This window comes from Carassius carassius, chromosome 11 (assembly GCF_963082965.1).
Source record: "Carassius carassius chromosome 11, fCarCar2.1, whole genome shotgun sequence".
Lineage (NCBI taxonomy): Eukaryota > Metazoa > Chordata > Actinopteri > Cypriniformes > Cyprinidae > Carassius > Carassius carassius.
The window spans coordinates 14,898,298-14,923,002 of record NC_081765.1 but is presented as its reverse complement, the minus strand read 5'-3'; the positions used below and the strand labels follow the sequence as shown (position 1 = coordinate 14,923,002).

General features: G+C 40.2%; 1 protein-coding gene across 2 annotated transcripts in view; it reads right to left on the bottom strand.

The window, feature by feature from the left end:
• LOC132152822 (mannosyl-oligosaccharide 1,2-alpha-mannosidase IB-like) overlaps positions 1 to 24,705 on the bottom strand; it is an 89,938-nt gene that overhangs the window by 39,741 nt on the left and 25,492 nt on the right. For both annotated transcript variants that reach the window (XM_059561722.1, XM_059561720.1), the window contains one exon: positions 16,762 to 16,858. In XM_059561722.1, coding sequence (XP_059417705.1) covers positions 16,762 to 16,858 — 97 coding nt within the window. The remainder of the gene's footprint in view (positions 1 to 16,761; positions 16,859 to 24,705) is intronic.

The window sequence follows — 24,705 nt, the reverse complement described above, 5'->3', positions numbered from 1 at the left end:
GTCTGAGAGGAGCGAGCGCTGCATCCATGCACCTCGTAAACGTACGAGGAGCTACGGACAAGCCGAATGGCAGGACTGCAAACTGGTATGCCTGGCCCTCGAAGGCGAATCTCAAAAACCGCCTGTGGTTTGACGCTATCTGTATTTGAAAATACGCATCCTTCAGATCTATTGACATGAACCAGTCCCCTCCGCGAATCTGCGCGAGGAGCTTCCTGGTCGTGAGCATTTTGAAACTGCGTTTCATCAATGCCTTGTTCAGCTGTCTTAGATCCAGTATGGGCCTGAGACCCCCGTCTCTCTTGGGCACCAGAAAGTATCTGCTGTACAGCCCCCCCTCGCTTTGAGCTTGAGACACAGGCTCTACAGCCCCTTTGCTCAACAGTTTTGATATTTCGGCCCGAAGTATGTGTGCTACTTCTGTTTTGACCGTAGTTTCGACGCGCGCTGAGAAGCGCAGTGGGCGTCGAGAAAACTGTAGCGTGTAGCCTCTCTTTATAATGCCTAGCACCCAATCCGAAACCCCTGGAAGCGCTGACCATGCATCTGCATGAATGGCTAAGGGCTGGATGTGACACGCGCTCTGTTGACTGGGCAACGGCGGCGCTCGAGTGTGCTGCGCATCTGAGGCGGGGAGCGCGCTGATCACAGCGGGCAGATCGCTCATCCTCGACCCCGTTCCGGCACTTAACCGATTGGAGGGAGGCTGAGCGGGTCCCGTGGGATATATCTGCGAGTAACCGTGGGCTGCATGTGTGCACTTTTACCACTTCCAACTCGCCGTCTGCCTGTGCAGAATGTACGTGCACGGGCCTCGTTTTTACAGAAGCCCCGCGCCGTAAGTGACATAGTGTATGTGGGCACTGGGAAGTGGGCACGTTTACTATGCGGCGCGCTCGACCGATCTGTGTCGATCTTATGTGCGCCAGCCCTGTGTGCAGGGCTGTGCTTACATGCGGGGATGGGCACTGGGTAGTGGGCATCGTCACTGCATTTAAAGCACTATCGGCCGTGGCCGGACGAGCGTGCACGGGTTTCGTTTTTACAGAAACCACATGACGCGTGTGACATAGTAATTGTGGGCACTGAGGGGTGGGCACGTTTACTATGTAGTGTGCGCGACCGACTTGAGTAGACATTATGAGCGCAGGCCCTGTGTGTAGGGCTGTGCTTACATGTGGAGATGGGCACTGGGTAGTGGGCATCGTCACTGCATTTAAAGCACCATCGGCCATGGCCGGACGAGCGTGCACGGGTTTCGTTTTTACAGAAACCACATGACGCGTGTGACATAGTAATTGTGGGCACTGAGGGGTGGGCACGTTTACTATGTAGTGTGCGCGACCGACTTGAGTAGACATTATGAGCGCAGGCCCTGTGTGTAGGGCTGTGCTTACAAGTGGAGATGGGCACTGAGGAGTGGGCATCGTCACAACATTTATAGCACCATCGGCCGTGGCCGGAACACCAGAAAAACACTGTTTTTGTGAAACATCTGGGTAGCCGTGATAACGGCTTTTGTGTGCAGGCAAGCGGGCACTCGTGCAGGCTTGCGCATTGCAGAAGACACTGAGGCAGTCGCAACTCTTGGAACTGCAACAGCGCGCGCTTGGGTGAGAGCTCGGCCGCAGCGGAACTCGAACACCGGCGCTTTCCCAGCAGTGCTAGGATGCTTTCGGGGCTTCTGGCTTCACCGCAATCCTCTGCCGCGGCTCCCGCGGCGCGGGGCGACGGCTCGAAGAGCGAGAACGGGGTCCCGAGCTGCGTTGCTGACGCTGTCGTGATGGCGCAGCAGGAGGCGGTGGGCGTGACTGAGAGCTCTGTGGGGCCGGTCTAGAGCGGCTAGCTGCAGAACTGGAGCGCTTCGGCAAGAAGTGCTTGAACGCCTGTGAAGCTTTCTGGTCCTCGGCGAATCTCTCCACAAACTCGTTGACGGAAGATCCAAAGAGGCCGGCAGGAGTTAGCGGAGCGTCAAGAAACGCAGCGCGCTCAGACTCCTTGATGTCAGAAAGCGTCAGCCACAAATGCCTCTCAGCCACCGTAGCGGAAGCCATAACCCGTCCCATGGCCTGTGCAGCGGACTTAGTAGCGCGGAGGGAGAGATCCGAAGCACTCCTCAGATCCGCGAGACAGATCGCTTCAGGTCCCATCTCATCCAGCTTGCGGAGAAGATCGCCCTGGAAAATCTGTAGCGTCGCCATGGTGTGTAACGCAGACGCAGCCTGCCCAGCAGCAGAGAATATCCGTGCGAGCAGCGATGACGTCATGCGGCAGGCTTTGGATGGCAACGCCGCCTTAGTCCGCCGTCCAGCAGAGGGCGGGCAAAGGTGCGCTGCTATAGCCTGTTCCACCGGCGGAAGTGACATGTAGCCTCTGTTCTTAGCACCGTCCAGTGTGGAGAATGCTGACGAAACAGATGAGCGGATTCTCGCCGAGAATGGAGCGTCCCAAGCCTTCGCCGCTTCTTCGTGAAGCTCAGGAAGAAAAGGGGCGTGTTTTGAGCTTGATCCGGAAGATAGCTACCATCCAGCCGGGAACGTGAAGGGGGCGCTGGTGCAGACCACTCGAGGCCGAGGCTCGCCGCGGCCAACGAGAGTACACGCATCAGCTCCTTATCGATATCCCCCCGTCTGCTGGGCCTCTGAGCAGCGGGCGCGAGATCCACGGAGCTCGCCCAACCCTCACTGCCCGAAGCAAGCAGAGAGCACGTGTCTTCTTCCTCCGCAACTTCTTCAACTCGCAATGAGGACATCCGCCATCAGCGAGCGCGAGCGCTGCATGGTCTTCACCCAGACAGGAGATGCAGATGACATGACGATCTCCTTCGCTGAGCGGGGTTCTGCACGAGCCGCACAAAGGCATCTTTAAAAAGATGCAGCTCTTTTGTGAATGTGCGTCGCAGGGCGAACACACACACAGAATATCACAGAACAAGGATTATAAAGGATATGGGCGCCGGATAGCGCAGCAGGAACGGCAGTGGAAGGCGGCGGTGCCAGCGGCTTCAGGATGGCTCGTCCTGCTGATATGCTCTTCCAGACGGCGCTTGCTTCCTCGTGATCCAGCGATGCGTGAGCTTCGCTGAAGAGATGAAAAATCAGGTGAGTCAGCCTTTTCGAGCTCCTTTTATAGGTTGGGCCACACCCGTTTCGGCGGGAAGTGGCAAGAAGGGCGCGAAGCGCCCTTATTGGTCTGATTTGGCATCAGCCTGCGCTCGATAGGCTGTGCAGTTGCCGCAGAACAAGCAAATAAGATGAGCGAGCCGTCTCGCCTATGGCTGTGTACTGCTGCAAATGCGCTTTACAAAAATACAAAATTAAGGATAATTTTTTGCTTCAGTATTTCGTGAAAAGAGACTTTTCCCGTAGCGTCTTAGCTAAGACGCAGTACGAGAGGGCTCTCGTAAGAGAACCAATCATATCTAAATTGTGGGGTTTCCTGAGTATTCTTTCCTCTTGTATTAACCCCATTGCCATTTGGGTTGTGATTTTAAAAATACATTGCTTAATACTACAAGCCTCAATTTGCCAAGATGGAGCTGTGAAATGTCACTGACTGATATTTAAGAAAAAGTTCACTGAAAATCACGTTTAGGTCCTCACCCCAATTAAAGTGTGTTAGTGAAGGAAGGATTGCCCCATCAATTATCACGGTCACAATTTAAGCTAATGAACAAATCATGCTCTACAGTTACATTACGGATTCTGCTTTGATATATTAACAACTTATTATTAGCAGTGCTCACAAATGTAATTAATTCCTGTGATTGGAAAGCTGAATTTTTTAGCAGTCATTACTCCAGTCTTCAGTGTCACATGATCCTTTGAAAAACATTCTAATATGATGATTTGGTGCTCAAGAAACATTTATTTTTAGTATTGCAATGGAAACCTTTGTTTTGATACATTTGTTAGTTTTTTTATGAATAAAGTTCAAAAGAGCAGCATTTGTGTGAAATAAACATTTTGTAACAATGTAAAAGTCTTTTCTGTCACTTTTGATCAATTTAATGATTCCTTGCTGAATAAAAATGTTGACCTCATAGTTTAAAACGGTATTAGATAGACACTAAAAACCACTCAGCAGAGCAAATAACAAAGTATAAAAAAAGTATAAAAAATAAATAATGACTTTTTTTTTTTTTTTTTTTTTTAATTATAAAGCTGGGTGTACTTTTTCAATGAGAGAAAGCTTGAAGTCCAGGTGCTGCCATGTGCACCTTTTTATACACTGTAACACACATACACACACACAATCCATGTACAGATGCTCAGGTCCAAATAACACCTCAGCACTCAGGTCACATACATTCAGCTCTCAAGGGCACAATGGTGTCTGTCTGTCTCTCATAAACTCTTTATGAATAACTGCACAGACATTTCAACAGCTGATTTTTTTTTCTATCAACAGGTCTCCTTTCTCGCTAAATCTCTTCTCCCTCCTGCACTCCTCTATCTTTGATCTGTATGTAATTTGATGTTTGCTGTGTGATGTGCTTGCTGTCAGTCACTGTAAGTGGCTGATGAATATTTACTGAGTCACAGCACTGATGAACGGCTGTAGTGGTGATGCCGAGGGAGAGGAGTGATCCCTGTTGCTCAGACACACATTCAAATGCTGCAGAGACTCATGGGGCACGGCACTCTCTCTTGAGTAGAGCGGCAAGGACAGGATGGATATCGGACTTACCAAATAACTGAAAATAACTGACTAAAAAAAAAATCTGTGATGCCACTAACTTAACATTATACAGAAGAGACACATCATCTCAGCAATTTTCAAATCAGAGCCGCTTTTTCAGTAAACAGCTACTATTTTAAGCAATTGAGCACATGAGAAAATGTCACAAAAAAATATATATATATTTATAATTTGCATTTACATACAGTATATACTAAACATAATAAATTCACAAAAAATAAAATACTAGTTTAATAGTGATATTAGTACATTTGTGACATTTAATAGTAATAATAATTTAAGTAACTAATTAACAATTGCTTATGTGCCAAATAAATAGCCAACTGCTGAATGACAAATGGGATGTACAGTACTAGAAAGAAAAAAATAAAATAATGAAAAATTCCAATCACAAATAAGATATACAAAAAAGAAAACAGTATAAATACAGTAAAATAAAATTTATTTTTGTGTTACTATTTTCTTTTTCTTTCCTTTTTTTAGTGTGTCTTGTCTGCATTAATTGCTGTCAAGCTAAAAGCAGCTTGCCCAACACTGGTTGTGTGTCAAGGTATGACTTTCATTCCAATTTTTCTTCCTGTTAAACTCCATCTTCCATTTCTTTTCTGACTCTTTAGTCTTTTGTTTCTAGGTCTTCTGTAACATGTCAAGGGCTTACGTGCATTCCTGGTGGACTGCACAAAACTAAATTCGTGTGATTTCCCACTTGCGCATGGCACCTTCTCATCTATTAAGAGTTTAATCCCAGCAGAATCCTGGGAGAGCTGCAAAAGCAGCAGGAATTGAGCTGGAATCAGTCAGTTGGGAGCATTTGCAGCATTTTCTTTCTCTTACCAGATGGAACATCTGAACATCGACTATTCAGTCTCAACAAAAGGTCCAGTCAAATTAGAATATCCTGACATCTAGATGAATTAGTCAAAGCCACTAATATAGGCGACCATCAAGACTCATTCATACTTCATGTTTGCCCTAAAAACTTCGGAGAGGACTATGAATCCATTTCAAGTTGCAGACAGCGGTTTTCTTCTGAAAAATGCAGCTATGGAAGAGGACATCACAGCAGATGTGTAGGCTATACACACGTATTCACATGATTTATGGCACTATGCCTTGCATGTGACACATACAGCCCTACATTTTGCACATACTAATTTATGCATGGTGAGGTCTGTTCTCAAAGAATCCATCACCTCAAACACAGAGATGGCAGAGCTGGCACAACTTATTGAATGTGTCTGCTGTGCGCGGCTGTGGTTTAGACTTTTGCCAAGCAACAAAGCAATTTGCCTGTTTTGTACAGTTGTACTGACTACTGTACTGAAGCTTTTCATTTATTTAAAAACAGCCCCAAGTAAACAAATGCAAATCAATTTGTGTATATAATTGTTTATATTATATTTGAGGAATTTATTCATATATACGTTTTGTATAATATTTTTCATTGATTAAATTTATGAATTGTATTATTTCAATACAACTGAATTGATATATCTATATATATATATATATATATATATATATATATATCTCTCTCTATATATATATATATATATGTGTGTGTGTGTGTGTGTGTGTGTGTCTATATCCTCTAGTTTGAATATTAGTGCAGAATAAGTTATTCAGTGGTGGTTAATACAAGTGCTCACATTATTTTGTCCAACCTCAGTGTGTGTGTATATGTATGTATATGTATGTATGTATGTATGTGTGTGTGTGTATATATATATATATGTATATATATATACAGTGTTGGTGAGTAACTAGTTACATGTAACGGCGTTACGTAATTTAATTACAAAATAAATGTAACAGTAATCAGTTACAGTTACTAAGAAAAAATGAGTAATTAAATTACAGTTACTTATGAAAATTGTAACGATTACAAAGAGGATTACATTTGAATATTTACACACATCCACATACAGCTTATTTCTTTACCAAATTGCACTAAGACATATGACCCATAATCTCCGAGACGCGGAAAACACATTAGTAGAATCCAGTCATAAAAATGGAATTCAGCCTATAACGCGGACGCAATATGCCACATTTTGGACGAATAAATCAAAAGTAGGTCAGTACACTTGAATCAAAACCCGATATGGACTGATGTCTGTGAATATTAAGCCGCAAAAAGACTGAATATGAATCCTGCACGTTCTGCGTGTCTGTGGAAATCAGGCGCTGACTGGACATCGGGAGAACCGGGACTATTCCCGGTGGCCTGGCAGACGATTTGGCCTTCTACTTTAATATTGTTATTGTATAATTGCAGGCCGAATATACTAAAGCGATTATTTCCGAATCCGCCATTCGATAATTAAATCTCTAATAAATCATGAATCGGTTAGTCGTGACTGGCAATGGTTGGGCTCGCGCGCTCTCCGCGCCTCCGCCGAACGGTTTGGATCAGACTCCGAGTAATCAATGCGAGAGAGAGAGACCCGAGTGAACTGTGTAAGCGCACAGCTGGAGCAGAGAAGCGACACTTCTGTTCAGGGTTTCAGGTGCAGGTCAGTTTCATCTGTAAATATGCTAATGTAGTTTTGTCTTTGTTTACTTAGTCAAGCAGCAGCAGCACATTGCTCGCAATCACTCAAAATACTGTATAAACGACGTCATTATCTATTGTAATGTTACAGTAGTAAGTTAGCAGACAAATCATCATATTTTATCATAGGTTTAGGGGGAGCTAGTGCATACAAAAACACAACCCTTAGGAAAATTAATGTAGCCTATGGTATGGCACTAACCGTGGTTTAACTATGGAATTTGTTGTAAAAATAAATACAAGTGGTAATTCATTTGCCAAAAAAACTAAATTGCACTTACAAAACATGGTAAAAGTCAAATAAAAATCTTCAGTATTAAAGTCATGAGAGAGATGGATGGATAATGGAAGTGAAGGGGCAGTTCAGGAGAGAACTCTTACTTACGTTGCAAGTCCCCAACCTAAGGATTCACATTTTTTCATGTCAGGTCCAAAAAAAAAAAAATAGGGTTGTCCATGTTTCAGAATGGGTTGTGGGTGTATGAGTGTGGGATTTCCCAGTCCGCCCTTCATGGAAATTAATCTCTAGAACAGTCACTTCATGAGCATTTTTTACTTATTTTGAGAAACTATCATCTTATCATATACAAAGAGACAGCAGTGTTTCAAAAAGACACCAATGTTTCAGGAGTTTAGTACACAAATTAGGACACATGCTTATTAGATAACCTTATTTGAGTTGATGTATATGCTTTTATTTTTTTTATTAACTATTTTTCCCCAAACCATTGTTAGATGCAGTTAGATGCCTATAGTTATGCAAAGATTTGGTTTCAAAAACAGTATCTATAAACTATTTCTTTTGATTTTAAATCTGCTTTGAACTTCAGATCAATCTAAAGGCAGTACTAAAGTCTGATTGTGTGGTGGATTTGTTCAAAATTGATCATCTTAATTCAGGTGATGAAGGATGGTGAAAGTCTGACAGTATTGAGCACTACTGTAAGGTTAAACCTGCATGGTGTAAAATGGTTGAAGATGATTAACAGTTGCAAATTAACATTCATTAGAAATTTATAAAAGTAATCAAAATGTACTCAAAAGTAATTGGTTACATTACTTTATTAAAGTAATTAAAAAAGTTACACTACTATTACATTTTAAATAGGGTAACTTGTAATCTGTAACCTATTACATTTCCAAAGTAACCTTCCCAACACTGTATATATATATATATATATATATATATATACACACACATATACACTTTATTTATACTATATTTATACTTTAATCAATTAAATGTTGTTTGACTGTGAAGCTGGTCTGTTATTAAAATTGCCTTTAGTGTATTGTATCCCCCTTTAGGCATGCGTTCATGTTCAATTTAATCATTTGTGCAGTTTATATTCACTTAAGACTGATCGTGTTTGTCTATACTAGGGCTGGGTATCAATTCAGATGTCCCAATTCGTTTCGATTTTGATTCTCAAGCTCTTGATTCAATTCGATTCTCTCTTTTTTTTTTATTACAGTAAACATCAGTTTGCAAATGGTGAATAAAAAAAACATAATTAAGAACAACAGGTCTTTAAACCTATTCATTGTTTTTATAGGATCCTTTTTTGAACAATAATAGGTCCCTATAAAATGTTCTTATTTTTTCTGGTAATCAGATGAAGGCATAAAACATTAATTTAATTAATCCAAATCAAATGAAAATTAAACCCTTTTATTTTTTGGCAAACAAAGTGCTGCACAACAGAGGTTTAATGTTCAAATTAAAAAAAGAAAACAAATGTGATTATTTCTTTAAAAATAAAGATTTATAAATATGTATTAGCAGTAGTAGCATTAAGTCTTAAGACTGCTAAATAGTAATATATTCTGACATTTCTTAACATTAAACTAAACTTTTATTTTGACGAGTTGCCGTGAGGAACTTGCAGTTGCTGTGTATGTGATATGACGGTAGTTTTCTCAAATGAAACGGCAAAATGCTAATGAAGTGAATGAATAACAGGCTTTCTGTTGTAACATCGCGCAAGGTAAATAAGGGTGACATCTAGTGGAGAAGAGCAATGATAAGATTCACGTTAATCAGATCTCGTTTTAAATGTGTGCTGAAATAAAAAAAAATGGAAAAGATCGATTCATATGGATTTTGAGAATCAATATCGAATCGACGTCATTTAAAAAAACGATAAAAAGCGGAAAAAAAGATTTTTTTTTTTTGCCCAATCCTAGTCAGTACATCACCAAGAAGGGTGTTTTAACTAATTTGTGCATTTCATATTAAAATACTGGTATGATTACATTTGTAAAGCTGTAACACTGACTTACAACAATCTATAAACACTAGTTAAACCCGCACACCTAAAACTAGGGATGTCCAGATCCGATCACGTGATCGGAAATCGGGCCCGATCGCGTGGTTTCAGACTTGATCGGAATCGGACGTTACCTCCCGATCAGGACTCGGATATATATATATTCTCATTAATTTTTAACACATCTTTTGTTATGCGGTGGCACAGAGTTAGACCCTTTTGACTCCACACAGAAACAGCGACGCGTGCGGCATGACATCACTTTGTTTTCAAGAGCTGGTGTGAATAAATATAGATTCAAACTCAAAGAGACATTATAGCTTGCGCATGACCTGATATTTAATTCGGACCCAGGATAAAGCGAGATGAACATCACAGAGCGCTAAACTCTCATGCAGTGTGTGTCTCATTCATACTCGAAGCCGGAGCGCGCTCTCGCGCTGATATCAGGATATTCCTAATATGGACAAAAGCGTCCAGCTATGCTGTGGTGCTCACAGGAAAACAGAAACTTATGCAAACACGAAGACATTAATATACGATCACAACAATAAATTGTTTTTCAAGTCATCTCCAGCAGTTGATAAATAAAGTATGAACAATGCAGTGCTGATTGACATAGTATTTATTACAGTATAGAAACTATTCTGCATTATTATGTGATAAACAGTGTTTGTATAAACAAATCATTATTATTTGTTATTGTCCAGCATTTATAGATTTCTAAGCCAATTAAAAGCTAGAAATTAGAGAAAAAATAAAGTTGCCTATACTACCAGTCAGAAGTTTTTGAACAGTAAGCTTGTTAAGGTTTTTTTTTTTTTTTTTAAGAAGTCCCTTCTATTCACCAAGCCTGCATTTATTTGATCCAAAGTACAGCAAAACAGTAAGATTTTGAAATATTTTTACTAGCCTATTTAAAATAGCTGTTTTATATTTGAATATATTTCAAAATGTAATTTATTGAAGATCCTCTTCTTTATTCTCTTTTTATGTATTATAGAAGTATCGGATCGGGACTCGGTATCGGCAGATACTAAAAATCAAATGACTCGGACTCGAGGACAAAAAAACCTGATCGGGACATCCCTACCTAAAACTCCTCACAAAATGAGCAGTCACACATTTCAGAGACTAAATGAGCCTATGCTATAAAAATTACATCTGCATTGTTCTCTGAAAAGAGGCTGTTTGAAAACAGATGGATGAATACATTGCAGTGTTTAGCAGAAACGAGTCTAAGTGAGACACTTAGAGGAAAAACGCATGACTAACTGTCTAGTACTGCGCACACATCAGCATTAAGCACGTGCTTGGGATGTATTCTGCCTCAGTGCACTGCACAAAACTGGCATACTTAGCACGCAGATGACAAAAGCCTAAACCCTAGTGTTAAACTGCTTTGTCTCTGCACTGTAGGAGAGGGTAGCTGTGCTTGTCACCAGTCTGAGCTGAGCCAAGCTGAAACAAGATCCCCCCTCGTTTATGAAGTCACCACAGAGAAGACAACATCCCCCAAGCCTCATCCCAACCACTCATTACATCATTAACAACAAAGTGGGTCACGAACTGATGGATCTCTAAACCAAGCCCATACACACATACACACACGCTAAGAGCACTAAACTTGACATGCTGAGAAGCTGTGTATACTTCCCCATGTTTCCCACAGTCAAACAGAAAATCACACGCATCATTAAGGAAATATTAACCACCTAGGGAATGTAATTCATTGGGCAGCACCAAGATGCATATATAATTGGAGATTTCAGTGAGGCTGGTGGTTGATGGAAATTACGCAAACAAGGTCATAAATACCAAAAATGAATGGAGAAGTAAAAAGCACCAGCTGATTGAGGCAATATTCTCTCACTGCAATCCCTTGTCTTGACAACTCCCTTAGCCAGCTGTTTTCCTCCTCTCTTTTTCATTCCTCATCACCTCCACATAATGAATTCAGTATGTGGCTCCTACAAACACAAATTTATCACACAATTGTATTGAGTTCACATAACATTTCTACAAAAAATAAGAGCTATTACGTTTTAATATTTTACCTTGTGCATGTATATAAGATACCAGGTTCAGGTTAAAGTTCAGAAGGTCATTTAATCTACAATGTTTGCTGCTTGAAAATGGCATCTCAATCACAAACAAAGTCTTTTTGTGCTACATGCAGAAGAAAAAAATTCTGTGGAATCGTGGAGGAACTTGCAAATGCTTCACCCTGTAAAATGATCAATTGTTTGTGGCTAGAAAACTGATTCTTTGTCCAAAAAACATTATCATTAGGGCATCTAGTGGCAGGGCCACCTGCTAGTGGGCAAAATCAAAAGTATGAACAAGGATTAAGCCCTGTCTCTTTCGACCAGTCAGGGAGAACCACTGGGCTCCTATTTTATACCAGTACTCATCATACATTGTGCCCTTTTATACCTAGGAACAGAAATGAGGAGCAAAAATGACAGAGTTATGGACAATAGTCTGAGTATCAGACTAATGTCGAGCATCCTCAGCTGATTACGTGCAGGCTGGTTGGTATTGATTAACCAGAGAGCTGATTAAAGACTCAGTAGTCTGGATGCTCTGCGTCTTATCAGCCAGCATACGAATTCTAGCCCTGCTGTTGCTATGGCAACAACACTGGACGTCAGGATGACGGAGAACACAATGGCCCGTCTCCAAGCTGCGGGTCTGGAGGGCTGTGCCCAGGCTAAAACGGTCAAAATTCAGCTTTCTTCAGTGGATGTTTTCCTAAATGGCGCTATGTGATGCAGGGAACACAGAGGAGACTAATTGTTGAATAAAGTAATTATTTTTGTTTTCTTCACTAACAAAAAGTATTCTCCTCTCTTCACAAAGTGACGTTGAACCAATGATGTCAAATGGACTATTCTGGCGATGTCTTTCATCCTTTACTGGACCTTAACAGTGCAATTTACTTGGGCAATCAATGGGACAGTCAGTCACAAGCCTCCCGGTTTTCATCCAAAATATCTTAAATTGTTTTCTGAAGATGAAAGCTTTTATGGGTTTGGAATGACATGTGGGTAAGTGATTAATGACAAAATGTTCATTTTGGGGTGGAGTATCCCAAAGTAAAATCTTCTTAAGAAGTTAGTTAAGAAATTTCTTAACATAAATTTCAATAAAGGTCGTAAGAATGTTCTCAATTACAATAATAACATTATTTTCATCGTGAGTTTGACTGGAGCTCGACTTCACGTTTTAATGCGCCAAGATTTTGAACAGTTACTTTTTTAAAAAGCCTGTCTCGAGGTGCAGTGAAATGTTTCATTGAAATGTATTTTTGTGCTGTGTTTTTGTGCTCTCATCTGAGTGAATGCTTATGGTATGTGTGTCCGCACTTCTACAGCAAACGCATCCTGCACATTCATGTCCACTGAATACTACCAAAGCCTATGTCGTATTAATAAACTAAAATTAAAAATGTTCAATTAAATCTCCCTGACTCATTTTAGAGTTTTGAAGTCAGTAAAAAGTAGCGTCACACATAGGCTAGTCATGACCAATGTTTACATATCAGTCATTGCTGTCACTGTCACTTCAGAAAACTTGTGCACATCCCTTAGTCCTATTATGTGTTATATGTAGCTAGTGTTGTTGTAATGCTTAAACATGCTTAAGTTGAAATAACCCAATAAATTCATTAAATAATTCTTACTGTTTGGGATTTAAGACAAGTCAAGAATATTTTCAAGAATTTGACAAGAACAATCGTAAGAAAAAAGTTAAGCATATTCTTAAGAATATTTTTTAGGAATATAAAATAATACACAAAATCAAAATTGACAAATTTTTTAGCGCATATTGCTATTTTTGTGGCGAACAATTCATCCATTCAAGGCAATCCACAAAAAAAAAATAGTTTGCTTTCATAAAATTTAATACAAATCTGAGAATGTTCCTCCCCTCTAAAACGACGGACCTTCTGTGGTGACGTCAGTCTGACCTAAGACATGAGCCTAAGCACACCCCTCCAACCCAGTGCACTGTGAGAATTGACAGCATGTTCTAAATAAAACGCCTACTTTACTACATCCAATCAGTTTGCGGTAGAAAAACAAACAAATCACGCCTTCTGCTTTCCTCATTCAATATTCTGTTTCTCTCGGAAGTCTGTCAAAATATGCAAGTTAAATCAGTCACAAACTTCCGGTTCAAGCAGACTTTAAGTTAAAAAATAAGAAGAAAATGGTAGTTGAGAAGAAATTTTATACCTGGAGGCATTAAATCTTGGCCTCCACGTTGTGCATTAAAATCATTTAATGCATCGTTTAAGGCAGCTTGCCCAGTCAGATGCTCTGACAGATATTTGTACTATTTAATGCATTTGACACATTTTCCTCAGTACATAATTGGCATTTCTCTCCATCTGTACATGTTAGAAAGTCATGCAAATATTTTCATTTTCCTGTCAGGAGTGGCCAAGCCTTAGCTTACAGATTTAAGGGAATAAGCACTGCCACATACATGCGTGCCAAACAGACAGTGCACAATAAAAAACAAGCACAATAATTTTGACTAAAATACAGTATACGTTTTGCTAAAATACTTGTTATAGGACATTAAGTCCGCCATATGCAGCATTTTAAGATTACAAGTACGTATATTTTTATAATAGCAGCGACTGTAAAGGCACACCTGTGGGGTAAATCAAACTTGGCCTAATAATGTTACCATGCTCAGACGTGTAAAAAGCAAATTCCTCTTATCAATTCAAATGTAGTCTTTTTTTATTTATTGTAATTTTAGTAAATAATTAAAGTATTTACATTCATTATTTTCAATAGCCTTCAAAATGCATTTAATTTTAGAACACTACATTGGCTGGTTGCGAACAATTTGAATCCCCCCCACAAACACATCATTCTTCTGACGACTACTTCTCTAATCTCTGGGAGTTCAACATGGGATTCACAAAATGCTTGCTGCTGAAAGATGGATCAGTCTCCTGTTTATTTGAACCAGCTATTCCACTGAATCACAACCTGTAAGTATGATAAATAATAGATGTTTCTGTTTTCTATAGAGTTCAAAATTACTATTGAAATAGGCGTATTGTTTCCGGCACATGTTGTATGCCGTAGACCAGGGGTGTCAAACTCAATTCCTGGAGGGCCAGAGCCCTGCAGAGTTTTGTTCTAACCCTGCTCCAACATACATACCATGTAGCTTTCAAATTAGGCTGAAGGACTTAATTAGTTGGATCAGGTGTGGTTAATTAGGGTTGAATCTAAACTCTGCAGGCCTCTGGGCCTCCAGGAATTGAGTTTCACAACCCTGCCATAGACCAATCAGAGCAGAGCAGGCTCACAGAAAGGAGGGGTTTAGCAGATTATGCATAATAATGGGAACGTCACTCACAAAAGACTGAAAAGCTGATTTTTCTCTTTGGCTAGCGTGAACAAGAAAAGAAACCTTAACTATTTATATAGCTATTTATATTTAAATATTATATAATATAAATTACATTTCATTGTGCACACATTAAATGATCTGTCATATATCTATAAGAGATCTTATAAATCATAACAAAAAGTGCATCATTTTTGAATGTTAAAATACTTTCTCATATCATAGTTTAATAAGTACTGTGTTTGCTTTAGCATCCCAACCAGCAGCCAGACACAGCAACACTGGCTCAACCAATGGTGTGAGTGTCACACAGCTCACACAAACAGTGTTTTTGAATAGAGAAGTGGTGTTTCTCTTTACTTGAAGACAGAACTTCAGATGGAGCAAAGCACACTGTGTGTTCAGGGTGTCTGAGAGTGAAACCTCTGGAAAAGACGAGCAAAGTCATCCAGCAGTGTGTTCCACCAGCCTCTATCAAAAACACATTAAAGTACAATCAAACAGAGTGATCGATACATGTATGGCTGAGGAGTTCATTCCACATGTTCGGTATAAAAAGAGAAAGGCTTATTAAATATGAAAGTGAAGAGTGAAAGACACTTCGACACATAGCACTACAGCCTGAGTCTCACACATCTCCCTTGTTCTTCCACACGGTCTCTCCCTTCTCACATCTTTGCTCTTCAAAAGCTCCCTCTCATTTTATTTAAACCACAGAACTGCTTTATGTGTGTCTTACTGCTACCTCAAAGAAAGAACAAATAAAACCTTGACCTAAATTTTGGCAGATTTATGAGGAAAACTGCTTGAGGTAAATTTGCACAGCTAAATATTTAAAGACAAAATGAAACGGCATTCACAACACATTAAAGTGCAGTAATGTGATGAGATTCGAGTAGAAAGGTTTTGAGAATATTCAGATGGAAATAATGAAGGATGGGACTTGTGGTGCAAAAATTGATTGGCTCATTTAAAAAGAGAGCATTTATTGAATAATTCCAAAAGAACTGTTTTGGGCTGTTTTTGCTTATAAACAGTGCTTGATCTGTGCATATTTCTCTCCTGATCCAGATGAGACCACTTTTTCACTGGGGAAAGGAATATTATGAATTGAGGACTTGTGAAGTTTAAAACGTCCCAACCATAAATTTATTACAAACAAGCAGCTTTTCACCTGACAAGACATTGATGGACTGGAGTCAAGTGAATTACTGTGATGTTTTTATCAGTTGCTTGGACTCTTATTCTGATGGCACCCATTCACTGCAGGGAGTCCATTGGTGCTAGGGCTGCACGATTAATCGCAAGCAAATTGTCATGCGTGTCTCGTCATTAAAGCTGGTTATGTTATTAGTACCAAATATCCATCACCTGCTTTCAAATGAAGCGGCACTTACTACACAGAGCCGTAGTTCGGTGACAAGCTACACAATACCATGTCATAATCGCAGATGAATCGCATGCGGTTATGAACGCGATATTGCGTAGCTTGTCAGCGAACTACTACTCTGTATATTAAGTGCCGCTCCATTTGAAAGCAGGTGATGGACATTTATTTTATTTTATTTTATTACTATTCTCTTTCCCTGCACATACAGCAGCAAAGTAAGATGCAAACAGGATCAATTGTGATTTCTTTGTTCAGGCACGCTTGCATGTGCACACACAGATTAAGTTCAGTCCCAGTAGTGGAATCTTCTTTAGCTCTTTAGCCTCATCTTTCGAGGGTGCAAGTTGAAGATAGCACACAAAAATGGATGTAGATGGGATTGTGTGTGTCTGTCCTTACCACCCTGAACCGAATCATCCCGCAGGAGCAGTCATTTATATGTAAATGAGACTCCATCACTTACTTACCGAAGATATTGGTGGAATGTCCTTTCTTGGCGATGGGTTTGAGCTCGTTGTGGCCCCAGCCGTATTGCCTGTAGCTGTCCCATGCATGTTTCATCATCTAGAAAACAGAAATTACAGGAAGTTAGCCCTAGCCATAAATATCAAAAAGTATGGGGAGTACCTGCATTATTTGAACACTGACACAGCCGCATCGTACTGATTGGTTCATCTACAGCTGCCTGCCTTCAAGAAACCTTCAATGAAAAACCTTTTAAAAACCTCATCCAGAAACAACTCTGTTGTTCGATGCAAAATGTTGCAACATGAAAATCAAAAAAGCAGTTTGGTCTGATAATGTACAATGCATTTTAACAGGGTAGAATAACACGTGGATGCACAAAGGCCTTTGATGTTGTAGGCTGCTATCCGAAGCACAAGTCATGATTTTCCTCCACAGAAACCAAAGAGGGAGCCAAGGCAATGAAAAGAAGTCAATAATTTCATTTTGTTCTCGGCTTTCAATCTTTGCATGACACACTGTGCGCACAAAAGATTATGATTTACCACAATGCAGTCTTTCCTCTAGGATTCCAATGAACTGAAGGTTGGCGGCTGATTAGACTGATTGTTAAGCCCATTTTGGGTAGACAAATTAAAGCCTTATGATTAGCAAGAAGCCTAAAATATGAACTGTAAGCAGTTGGAGAGCTATGAGTCTTCAGATTTCTCTTTCCCTTTCCTTTAAATTCCCACTTGATCATGCGTAACTTCCAACCTATCTCATGTTTTATTCAAGGGCTGTTCAGGGTCGCCTGTCAATTAACAGTTTTGACTAAGTACAGGCCTTGTGAAGCATTAAGAGCAGAGCCTATCCAACACGAAGAGAACTTAAACTGGTGGTTAAATTAAGCCCATGCTTTAAACTACCACATGTGTCTATAGGGACGCAAACGCATGAGAGCTGAACAAGTTTAGACGGTCACAAGTGGCCTGAGGGGAATGTTTCTTCATTTTTCTTGTGCTAATTCTGTGAAAATCAAAATTCTGTCATTATTAACTTACTCTAATGTCATTCAAAACTTGTATGCGGTAATTTTTTTGTGAAACAAAACTGAAAAAAAATTTAAATTTAGCTCTTTTCCGAACAACAATTCAAAACAATCATGTCTGTGAATCTAGAGAGAAAAAAAAACACCATAAAGCATCATAAAAGTAGTCTATATGACTAATATGCTCTATTGTGTTTAAACCATTAAACTTTCCCTCCAGCAAGCCCTGAATTAGTGTGCTGAACTCCAAACAAAATCAGTCTGATTTGTGAATCAAATCGATCTGATTTGTGAATCAAATCGATCAGTTCATAGAAAAGAACTGGACCAACAGAATGATTCATTTACTGATCCGAGTTCCGAATACATGATGTGGACCACCTTTATGGTGGAACACCTTCATGTATGGAAATCAGCTGTCAATATAATGTTAATATAAAAAAAGCTGCCTCCTTTTGAGTTCCACAGAAGAATAAAAAACAGCATAAGGGTTTGATTGAGTAAATAATAGTTTTTGAGTGAACTATTACTTTAAAGTGCCCTTTTCAAATAATTTTATTATGCATAAAATACAACTATATAATTTGGGTAAATTAAGATTCAAAAATGTCATTGTACTTTTTCAGAAATGAAAACAAAAGACCAAGCAGCATGGTTCAAGAATTTTTATTTATTTTTTACAAATTACAATGATTTTTTAGCAATAATTATCTTTCTTTCCTCCTCAGAGAAAACACAAACACACAAAAGAGTGACAAGAGAGAAAGAGCAAAAAAATAAAAATAAAATAATAATAATAATAATATGAAAAGACAGCAATTGAGTTGTATGTAAATTCGAAAGGCATTATTACCCTTCATTCATTATTCCACAGTATTCCTCCATGGGTTCATTAAGTGTCTTACATGCAGTGCTGAAAGACTCTAGATCATCAGGTTCCTGAAAAATGAGGTTCCTGTAAATGAAGGCAGCACCGTATCGCTGAGTCTGAAAGCGCTTTTATTCTTAAAGTCCTAAATGAGCACCCGTTTCAGTAGCCCTTCCAAAAACCATGCCAACACACTCGTGCAGATTCCCAGTGCAAGGAAAAAAACTCATGCAAAACCCCTAAATTAACAAATAAAGCCAAACATTAAAACAGATCTGCATGAAGCATTTAAGTGACATGGTTTGGATTCAAAATAGAACATTTTGACAAAAGGCAAGTGGTTCTCAACACCAAGCTCATTTGTACAACACCATTCAAACTGTTAATTTCTTCTCATGTCTTCCTCATTTAGGGGCACTGTGCAATGTAATTTTCTGATATTAAGTTTTATTTTTTTTAATCTGTATTCATCAAGTGGTTCTGTAATTTTCTCTGTTTATTCAGTATTCGGTGAATCCACACAAAGCAACAAATTGACTTACTGGATCGGTCCCTATGGATCGGCAGTCGTGTTCATATCAATTCCAGAGCAGACAAATACGATCATCTCCACCCTCCCATCAATCGAACAGTGCAATGTAGAGAGAACAAAGAGAGCGACAGATGAGCCTTGTAGGTGCTTTCTGCTCAAACGCTTGAGTGATGAGGCAGGCCCATTGTTCATTTCAATTACCATTTGGCTGCCAGCACACTTGTTTGAACAGTGATCAGTGCTGTGGGTGGATTGGTTGTGTCTTCAGAGTCCATGAAAGTGAGAGTGTAAGGCTAAGTTCACACAATGTAGTCAAAAACAGAAAAGATTTTCCCTTGGATTCTTAAAAACTTTCACGTATACAAGACAACGTAAAAAAAATTATTTACGCATATCCACGAAAACAGCCTAAAACTTTACAGCCTAAAAAAATTACATATCCCAGGCCAGTATTTGGTGCTGTCACCTTGTTTGTAAACATTTTCTGTAGGAAAGTGACGATTAAATGTTGTATATGATGCGTCTCTGCTGTTGGTTGTAATATTAGCAAAGTAAATCCACACTTTTCTGAAGAATTGTTAGCAAACTCTTGAGCAGCAACATAAGTACCACGTACTCCGCCATTGTTGTGTATGTTTGTTCGCGCTTGCCTTTAAAATCCACACGTACTGCACATGTCTACATACCGTATTTTCCGGACTATAAGTCGCACTTTTTTAGTAGTTTGGCTGGTCCTGCGACTTATAGTCAGGTGCGACTTATTTATCAAAATTAATTTGACATGAACCAAGAGAAATGAACTAAGAGACATGAACCAAGAGAAAACATTACCGTCTACAGCCGCGTAGCTGTCGCAGCTGTAGACGGTAATGTTTTCTCTTGGTTCTTGGTTCTAAATAAATGCGACTTATAGTCCAGTGCGACTTATATATTTTTTCCCCCTCGTCATGACGTATTTTTGGACTGATGCTCAGGTGCGACTTAGGCTACGTTCACACTGCAGGCTGAAACGACCCAATTCCGATTTTTTTGCCCCTATGCGACCTGTATCTGATCTTTTCATGACAGTCTGAACGACACAGATCCGATCTTTTCAAATGTGACCCAGGCCACTTGGGTATGTGGTCCTGAATCCGATACGTATCCGATCTTTTGAAATGCGACCTCCGTCTGAACGCCCAGGCCACATGTATCCGACCCGTACGTCATTGATATGCTACAAACGTCATACGTCTGCGTTGAAGTAGGCGGGAACAAGAAGATAAACTGATGAAATATGTATTAATGAAGCCACTTACATCAGTATCCCACCACTCCTGGCTGCGACTCCGCACCCACACGTTTCTCTGTACCGACGTGGCTAACACTGCTCCACAAAACGCCATGGCCAAAAACCTTGCTCTCCTCCTTCTTTTTGATTTTCTTCTTAAAATGAGAAGATTGTAATTGTGCTGGCTCCGTTGGGAAAATAACTTTAATATTGCAAAAAGAGCTCCGCTGTTGACTACACTGTTGTTGACATTCATGTTTAACGTTAGCTACTTCCGCAAACAACGAGTGACGTCATTGAGCGTTGAGTACTCTTCTGCGCATGCGGGTCACTTCTGGGTCATTTCACGTTCACACAGGAGATCACAAAAGATCGCATTTAATTGGAAATGTGAACGGCCTTGAAAAAAAATATCTGTATATTAAAAAATCGGAATTGAGCATTAAGCCCTGCAGTGTGAACGTAGCCTTATAGTCCGAAAAATGCGGTACCCAACACATACTATGCAAATGCATGGTGTCACCGTTTTCAAAGATTCCCGTTTTGGGTGTTTACAGGGAAACAATAACTGTGGCGTTTTCTAAAATATGTGTTTTCGGTTCCCAAAATGCCATTGACATGTAAACAGGCAAAACACATAAAAAGTTTCTCGGTTTTGGGAACGTTGTTGTGTAAACAGCACTAAGACAAATTAGAATGCATGTTCTCAAAATCTGTAAGTGGCTACAATGCATCACCCTCTTTTCTGAGGGCCCCTTCACCTTTCTTGAAACTGTTTGCTGCTTCCAGGCGCTCTAATATGATTTTTCTTCTCATTATCATTGGCCTTTTATTTTTGAAGTGCATGATTTTCCAGGGAGCAGCAAAAGCACCTGGGCATGTTACAAGGGATTTGCTGATGGTTTTTCCACTATGTGCTGGGATTGAAGCGTGAGAGGGAGTTCCTTTTAGAGCACATCATACTGTCTGGAAGGATTCCTAGAGCAAAGACAAAGCCAACTCTGGAGCAAAGGGTAGAGAGTGAGAGAATGAGCGAGACAAAAGAAAGCCTACAATATGCATCCAAAGAAAGAAAGAAAAATTAGAAAACAAGGGGAACAAAGGGAAAAGAAAGGAAACAAGAGACAAGGCAAACAAATATCTGGTAGAAAGAGAAGAGTGGGAGAATCAATCGTTTCAGCATGGAAGAGCTCACTCTTAGACAACTACTCACACTACAGGTTTAGGTGAAGAAAGCGCCAACTACTAAAATTAAAAAAGACGAGTAAACTAATCTGCCTGAAACAGGTAGTAACATTAGTTGAAAGGAAAATTCTGTTGAAAATCCCTTGCTCACCCTCATGTATGACGACTTCTGTGAAACATTAACATTAATAAAAGTCAATGGTGTCCAATGTTTGGACCCCAGCGGTTTTCAAAATATCTTGTGTTCCATAGAAGAAAGAAATTCATCAACCATGATTAGAACCAGTTGTTCTCAACCTGGGGCCTGCACACTCCTTAGGGATTTGTCAGAGTTCACAAGAGAGGCGAGCAAACTTAAATGCTTTGAGTTTAAATATGGTTGCAAAAAACCCTGATCCAAACTAGGGATATGTCACGATATGCCAATATTGATAACCATGGAATTGAAAAAAATAAACACTTTAAAGGAGTCATACCCTCGTATTACCTTGGATACCTACTGCTGTATTGTAGTCTTTCAGGCCCTTCTAAAAAAGAAAAGTGGAAAAAAAATAAACAGAGCTCCTCAGACCCTTATCTCTGTAGGCATTATTGTCTCGCGAGATCTGATTCGATATTTTGGCTGTCGTGGACGGTCATTATAATAATGCAAATGAGGGGCACGTTGATTGGTTGCAGGAAGGAGGGGGGTTGACACAGCAGGTAACGCTTTAGCATATCATTACAAACTGACATCATGGCGCAAGTTGTGAATGAACGCGACCAGCTTCCCGGCCAGTGTATAAGTATGAGGCGCCGTTTAGGGCTTAAATCAAACTTCATTCACGCACACATATGAAACACGCTTGCATATATACTAAGTACTAGTCACACATACATGTATATGAACTATCTACGCACATAAAGTTACTCATATGAGACGTGAGCACAGCACACACACACAAATATAAGACGTGAGCACGCACACACACAAACTAGACGGGGCCTCATGTAAGCGTTAGGCAATAAATAAACAATAACCGAATTCATGATGATCTCAGTCATTTGTTTTTTGCAAAGTACGTTAGCAGCCATTCCCCATACCTCGAAGCTAATACTCCCGCCAGAGTTGTGCCTGGACGCGTGTTCATTGAACGATAATTCATGAACTGGATCATGTTTTGGACTGAACTGAACGTACCGCATTACTGCCTGATGAACGTTACTGTGAAGTCGTTCATTCTGGTGTCTGTGAACGCCACGCTCTCTCTCAGTTTAACTTCTCAGCACAACTCACGTGTGCACTAGTTCCAGCGTCTTTCTCGACTGAATATGAGGGGGAGAGGGGAAGGGCGAGCTTCCTGCTTCGGTGTCCATATATGGTATATCCTGCCCCGTCTTGACGTCAAGACGGGGAAGAAATCAAAATCTCGTATTTGAGTGCGCGTGCACGTGGGCTATTTTACAAACCCTGAGGTAAACAAACGCTTCACTTTTAAATATCGGCTTCCCGGCCAGTGTATAATCGTTAGGCAATCATAACATACATTGATTCTCGTGGAAAAGTGAAAATTGTGGGTCATGACTCCTTTAATACTAAACATATGATACTATTGTGAATGACCCAGCACCACCAACGTAGTAGGTGGCAGCATACTGCTGGTTGCCATGAGTCATAAAAGAAAACAACAACAACAACAACGCAGTGTTTGGATGACACTCACTAATAAGAGAGTGTTTTGGATTTGTAATAAAGATGATGTGTTATAAAGGCCAGTCTGCAGGAAGATCTATTTGTACACTGTTGTACAAGTAATGCTTACAAACGCTATATCAGCCTTGTTCCAAATGATCAGGCACTGACTGGAACCAGCTGATAATCACTTCTTTTGATTCGATACATGGTCTTTCAACTTTCCAATCAAATGACACAAAAAAACGTGAATGTGCTCACACATCGTAAAAGGTATGGAGAGAGGTGTAGAAGACCTTAGGTTTTAAGAATGGGGGATTCAAGGACAAAAAATTTCAGTCACTACTGTGTTTGTGTGTGTGTGTGTGTGTGTGTGTGTGTGTGTGTGTGTGTGTTTTTCCCTTATGTAAAATCTCATCATTGCTGAGGACAGTGAAGTTTCATGTAATCAGCTAATTACTGTGGTGCTTAAATACAGCATTTAGAACCTGTAGCAAACACACGCACAAAGAATGTGGAAATGCCCTCCACTGTTTCCTCAAGGGGGAGCTGCATTAATTAGCATTAACCCCCACCAGGCACATACAATTCATTCATAGATCATTCTTTGCTCTACAGTAAACAACAGAGACAAGCAACTGTGAAAAGTCAGCAGCGGGGTCAAATAAGAATTGCCGCTCTGAAAGTATAAGCAGCAGAGCTGCCATTACCAGTTGCCCCTGGTGATGTCCTGAATCCCAGTGATCGATTTAGACCATAGACTGTATAAAAACATGGACGTAATGTCTGTGACGTCACCCATAGGTTTCCGAAGAGCGTTTTTGAAGCCAAAAGTGGGCGGAGGCGGCCGCTATCATCCCGGATAATCGAAAATGGGCAAGAAGGCGGGAGCTGGTTGCTGAAACCACGCCCACCTAGCGTGACAGCGGTGACAGCAGCGTCAATCCACCTGTCACTCAAATGGCCACACCCTTAATTATGCAGAATGTTAAGGCTTAACAATTTAAACAGATGAGTTCAATTTTTTTTTTTTTTACCACCCCCCTCAGTTATATACAGCTATATAGACCAAACAAATTTTAAGTACTAGGCTGTAAACATGTTTTTTTTCTGCTGTAAAGTTGGGCATTTTAACATGGGAAGTCTATGGGATTGACTCCCTTTGGCAGCCAGCCTGTAGCAGCCGGTTGATGAATTACAGTTTAAGTCACTTCCGTATGGGCTTCATGAGAGAGAGCGGGAGGTTGTCGCTTGATTTAGACTACTCCCATTTCTCCAAAGAGCTGCAGGTTGAAGTTAAGACACTATAACCGGTCCACACAGACAGAATCCTATCAGACAGAGTCTCAGCACAGTAAATGCAACGATGCAATAGAGGCCAGGCGAAAT